Source organism: Eurypyga helias, unplaced genomic scaffold (genome assembly GCF_000690775.1).
Source record: "Eurypyga helias isolate BGI_N326 unplaced genomic scaffold, ASM69077v1 scaffold17145, whole genome shotgun sequence".
NCBI classification, from domain to species: Eukaryota; Metazoa; Chordata; class Aves; order Eurypygiformes; family Eurypygidae; genus Eurypyga; species Eurypyga helias.
The window spans coordinates 1-5,833 of record NW_010252312.1 but is presented as its reverse complement, the minus strand read 5'-3'; the positions used below and the strand labels follow the sequence as shown (position 1 = coordinate 5,833).

The 5,833-nt window shown below is 39.8% G+C and overlaps 1 protein-coding gene across 1 annotated transcript; it reads right to left on the bottom strand.

Annotated features, from left to right (window-relative positions):
• Nucleotides 1-1,035: 1,035 nt before the first annotated feature.
• On the bottom strand, nucleotides 1,036-4,653 carry LOC104510174 (killer cell lectin-like receptor subfamily F member 1; the record flags this gene model as incomplete). The annotated part of the gene is made up of 5 exons (XM_010152340.1): nucleotides 1,036-1,165; nucleotides 1,626-1,741; nucleotides 2,698-2,849; nucleotides 3,439-3,570; nucleotides 4,555-4,653. Coding segments are annotated over 5 exons (629 nt in total), but the record flags the coding sequence as incomplete, so codon positions are not given.
• Nucleotides 4,654-5,833: the final 1,180 nt, after the last annotated feature.

Sequence of the window (5,833 nt, the reverse complement as noted above, 5' to 3'; positions counted from 1 at the left end):
CACCTCGTCCTGATCAGTACCCTTGAGATTTCCAAGGGTTGCAACATCCATTTTTGACTTGTAAAAAGTGTTTGTGAAGTGTGTGGGAAACCTCGGCTGGTCTGAGGGATCAGAATGTAAGCTTAACATTAACCTTGAGCAGATAACCGTGTACCCTTAAGGAGTCTGGAAAGTCCCAAGAAGAGCTGAGTAAACAGGATCAAGGAACTGCCTCCGCAAGGAGAAGTTTATTGAAGATGTAACAAAGAAGAGATCATCCTATCATGAGCTGTTGGTCCTTTGAGTGAACCAATCATGTATGGACACACATTCTTAAGAAAGATATAAAACAGGCTTGTATAACAAAAAAGGGTCCTTTTTGGCCTTTGGCTTTGGTGCACAATTCCGTGTGTCGTGTCTGTCTCAACAGCGACAAAGTGGACTAACGAAAGGAGGTTTATAGCCCTTTAGCCCCATAAATAAGATTTTGCCATTCTAGCATCCTAATAGAACGAAGACATCGTATCAGGCTGTTAAATCTCACATCTGAAATGAAGAGGTATTTATGTGTTTTTTAGATGCCAAATTCTGTAACACTGAATAATGTACATGAAATTGAACTTTCTGGAAAAAATACTGGATCTTGACATTGTCTTGTGTGGAGCTATGCTGCTTTCCCATATTGGATCTCCAGTGGTGAGATCTGAATGCTGATTTAAATGAGTAGCACTGATTATCTCCTCTTCACATGAAGTAAGTAGCAACAGGAACCTTTTGCATGTTGTATGATCTAGTTGCCAGGCTGGTAAAAATTAAAAAAAACAACACACCTAATTTTACCTGTGGTTTACACAACTCAGACTTTATCATTTCACCCTGAAAAGAAGAGATATAAGGTTGAAATATTCCTGGATTTTAATCACAAATATAATGACAATGCATTGATTCACCACAATTTTGGTCAACAATTTCCATTTAATATTACCTCAGATATCCTACCCTGTGCAAAGTGGTGTAAACCTTCAAAGATGCTACTCACTTTCACTTTGCAGTATCTTAGATACTCAGAAGGACTGCTGTCTTCTTGCAAATCCACTTGTATAAGGAGTGGCAGTTATCAGCATGCATTTCTGTCAACTTATAGGCAGCACATTTTTCTTCTTTCTTCCTTCCTTTTATTCTAAAACTGCAAGACCCAAACAATACACAGACATGAAGACCATAAAAAAGATCTTTTTGCCTATACAAAGAGTGAAACCACAAAGACTGGATTTTTTGTCTTTATGCTGTCATTCTTTTGGTTCCCTGACATACAGACAAGTTTTGTTTGTTTAGTAAACTTCACCCTTTCTCTGTTTGCCTACTTATGCAGTAGCATAGAAGTAAAAAGCTTACACAGTATAAACACCTCCTAATAAAATTAGTTCTTTTTCAGAGAACTGTCAAGGAATTTCACTCTTCAATTGCATGTTTTGATCAGAATTCTGTACTGACAAAAATCAGAATAGGCTGAGCTGCCTAACTGGTGTATGGGTCCTAATATGTTACAGCTACTTTCTCACAGCCTAATGGCTGAACAGCCCAGACACAGCAAGTAGAGAACATGTCACAGAAGCCAGCACAGATCCACTCCAGAATAAATGTACCTGTGCCCTGGACGTTTGGGATCATTGAGCCATACCCATCTTTCTTCCTCCTCATCAAAGCTTAATCCAGTCCAAACAAAGCCAATGTCTTTATCCTTCAGTTTGTTCAAGAAATCCTAAAGAGAGAGAGAGAGGTCTTTAAACTGTCATAATAATGACACTTCATAAAACTGCAGCACCATTTTGTAGTGGTAATTAATATTTTAAAAACATCAAGACTTCCATGTCCGAAGATTCCAGATGATGTTTCCAAGAAATTGAGAAGAAAAAAACTCATGGAAATCAGTTCATATTTTCAACTGTACCCAGTATAATGGCTAATGATGGTAAATTAAGCAACCAAGGAGCTAACTTTTGCCTCCTTGCTGGCCCCAGGCCCATTCCACTAGCACATTTTAGATGAAGATCAGGCTGAACTGAATTACAGGATATGAATTCTATCTCCTGTAGCTGAAGCTATCTCCTCTTCCCACTCCAACCTCCACCCCCACCCAACATGGAAGGGAGGTGATCATTTTGCTAGCTTACCCTCCTAGGTTCTCTAGAAGTGACTGTCTAAACTTGGTCACCTTTAAACAAAATCAGTAACACAAAAAAGACACTCTACAGGTTAGGATTTGGTCCACAGAACTGTTCTTTCTATTGCCAGAGACCTGATCCCGGAATTTTAAAATGTACTAAATATAAATGTCTTCACACACACCCCCCACCCCCACCCCCCCAAAAAAAAGAAAAGCAACAGCCTTGATGACAGCTACATTCCCAACAGGTTTGAATTGGAATAAAACATGCAAGAATCCTTCAAATACTAGCTGCTTCTTGCTGGAGATGATCTCTAAGCATATCTTTGCATCTAGTTAAATGAAACAGAGGCTACTGGTCTTTTTGACACTAATGTTTCCTAACATACAGAAGCAAATCATCAGTGCACTTAGGACTGACAATACCTTTTATGACCATATCTGGATTAGAAATGGCTTCTAAAAATACATGGAAAGCTGTAGTTCGATATGTGGATTTAAAAACTGTAGGTAAAAAATTATTTTAACCACAGAGTGCCTTACAAGCTTACCATTTCTGTCTCATTCTCTATAATCAGCAGCTCGGATTTTTTTGCTGAGCAATACATTCTACTATTTTCCCAGGTGTCACGGGTTTCTGAGTAGAAATAACACCTCCCGTAATGCAGCTTCCAGCCAATGGGGCAGAGTTCACATCTGGAGCCTGTGAAGAGTTTGGGGTGAAGGTAGTTTCTTACTTTTTTTTTTTTTTTTAATAACTGATCTTATTATTATTGGCCCTTGCTTTTTATTGGTCTTTTGAATAAGAGCGTAAGAAGCTTTAAGCCAGGACTGGGGCACAAATTGCCACAATACAGCTCAGTTTAAGAAAGCACATTGTCCCTGCTTTACAGTAGTAATAAAGATAGTAATTCTTTCATTAGATCTCACTGTGTACCTTTAAATATTTGAAACTCTAAATAATTGTACTAAATATTTTACATAACAATTGAGGATAAATTCCCAGCTGAAAATTTCCCACTGAAATCACTGTGAGTAGTACAATTCAATTGCATCCATAGAGAAATAATGAAGACCTTCAGTAACACCATTTCACTTTTCCTTTTTGCTTAAACTAAAATTTTCAAGGATAGAATTCTAAAACAGATTACTTTATACATCTTTATCAATATAGACATGCTTCTTCTGGTATCTAAAGGTCTGTTCCTCTCTGCAAGTGTTTATTTTTATATTAATATTTTCAAGAGCTTCAAGACATTCATGTTACTATGAGTGAGCCTTTATTTCCTTACCATTTGTATGCATGCATAAACTTTTCTTCAATATAGTCAGTAAGCTGCTTTCCTGAAGACCTTTCTCAAAGATACTGCCAATTTCAGAAAGATTTTCTCTGGACTTCCACACACCACTTGATAGCAAGTCACCTGGACAAGAATCTCCAACAGTTTAATGCAAAGCTCACAAGTGAACTGTATAGAAAACCCATAGTATTTTTCTGTGGATAATAATAGGAAATTTAAATGGAAATTCGCATTGCTCATTTGTCCTTCCAGCTCTCCTGTTAATGATATGTGGAGAGTTGAACACCCAAATCATGGAAGTTAAACAAATACATGCAGTGACAAAGACATGACTTCACAAAGACAAGGTAAAGTCCATTGTTATCAAGCTTTTGACAACTTGGTATGCAACAGTTGTCTTTCAAATACCATGGTTGTGCCTCTGATTTTCCAGTTCCTGAAATTGGTATTGATCTTATTTCAGAAAAGAATGGGTTGATGGCAACCTAAAAACTTGTTCAACCTGCTTGGCTAGGGCAACTGCAACCATTTTTCTCTGATCTCTAGGTTTAGATGCTCAGGGCTAATGGCACACATCTGCTGGATGGGTAAGCTCTGTACGCACATGATCAATGCTGGCAGTGACCCAGTGCTTATGTACAAATTCTGTGGACAGTGCAAAAGCCACTTTTATAAACTTACAGGCACAGATTTTTATTTTGTTACTAAAAGAGTTTTTCCAAACTGATGGATGGATGGATTCTTTGCTTAGAAACCTTGGTGGTTTATTCTGTTTTAGAAAAAAAGAGTAGGGAATCTAAGATTTGGGGAGGGGATGGGAAAGTGAGAAAGACTCCAGCCCTCTTCAGACACACTAAATATGCATGGGTCCTTTGAAAGTCACTGACTTTCTTCAGATCCACAGCCCCAAAATACCAGTGACTCCCTCCCACCTTCGTTAGAAACATAACAGTAGAAATCATGAGTGGTCCTGTCACCTTATCAACACAGTTTGTTTGCAAAATTTGTTTAAGTTAAGGATTAATACCTGTCAGTTTCAGTGACACATAAGAAAGCAAACCACTCATTGACAGGAATTAAAGCAAAACATTTCTCTTGGTCACTCACATTGCTGAATTAATGTGATCACAGCTCCCAGAAACATAACATTCACAAAACCTGAGACGGCAGCGAGATACCACAAGCCTGAAGATTTAGAGGGATGGTCTGCAAGAAATAAGAGGGGTTTACAAACACAACATGAGATGCAACCCACATGCTGCATAAATCTGAGTTTTGCTAGACATCTTTCAGACAGAATTTCCAACACTTCCATTTTGCCACGTTCTTTGTCACAGTTGCTTTTCCCATTCTAGTTGGCTCCTGCATATCAACTGGTTCTTCCATCTAACAAACTTGTATTCCCCAAAATTTCTGAGGGGCCTTGAACACTCACGCTGGCTGCACTGCTTGCCACTTCGTTTCAGGTTTTGAGTGGCACAGCTACTGAACAGTCTATGCTTCTTCATAGCTTCCTAATAACTCAAAGAAAATTACTTCTCATTAGAATCAGAGAAATCTGGAAATACACAGTCATGGTGAATTGTAGAGGAATTTTTAGGTAACCATGGTCACGAAGTGCTAATACAGGCCTGCATGCACAACCCAGGCTACTTCAAGGACGATGTGTCCTTGAGCATGTAGAAGAAGAAAGTAAGATGTAAGCAAACAAAAATGCAGAGATAAAGGAGGGTGTCTAAACCGCCAAGGGAAGGAATGTTTTTCGCGTGGCGGGAGCATTGTAGCCAATTAGAAATAGAGATAGGGCGCGTGGACAGTGTAATGTAGCCAATTATTAAGGGGCTGATGGCGCGTGGCACGGTGTAACACAATAAATATCCAGGCATTGTAATAAAGTTAGAGCTTTTTGAGCATTGAGCATTACCTCTGTGAGGATGTCTCTGACTCTGCGCCCACCCTCCCGCGATCGACTCCCTACAAGTGGTGCCCCATGTGAGGAACAACCTACGTTTTCAATCCGTGTGAGGAACGACCTGCGCTCTTAAACCGTGTGAGAAATTTGCTGTTCGACTGCGGGAGGAGCTGCCAGAGACTTATAGTTGATGTTCAACCGCGGTCTGCACGGCAAGGCTGAGAGGCGGGACGGAGGAGATTGATACGGATACAGCCGTAATCAGGTAGGAAGGTTCGCTCCCTTTCCCCCGTCAGTAAGTCTGCAAGCATGGAAGCTGAATGTGCTGCAGCAAGGAGACTGCTACTAGGTATCCTTGCTAAGGAAGGGGAGGCAGTTACCGAAAAGGTGTTGCTCGTTTTATGGGCTCGGGACACTGGAATTTTTAAGGTGCCTGCTACCAAAAAGGCGTTGCTCGTTTTATGGGCTCGGGAC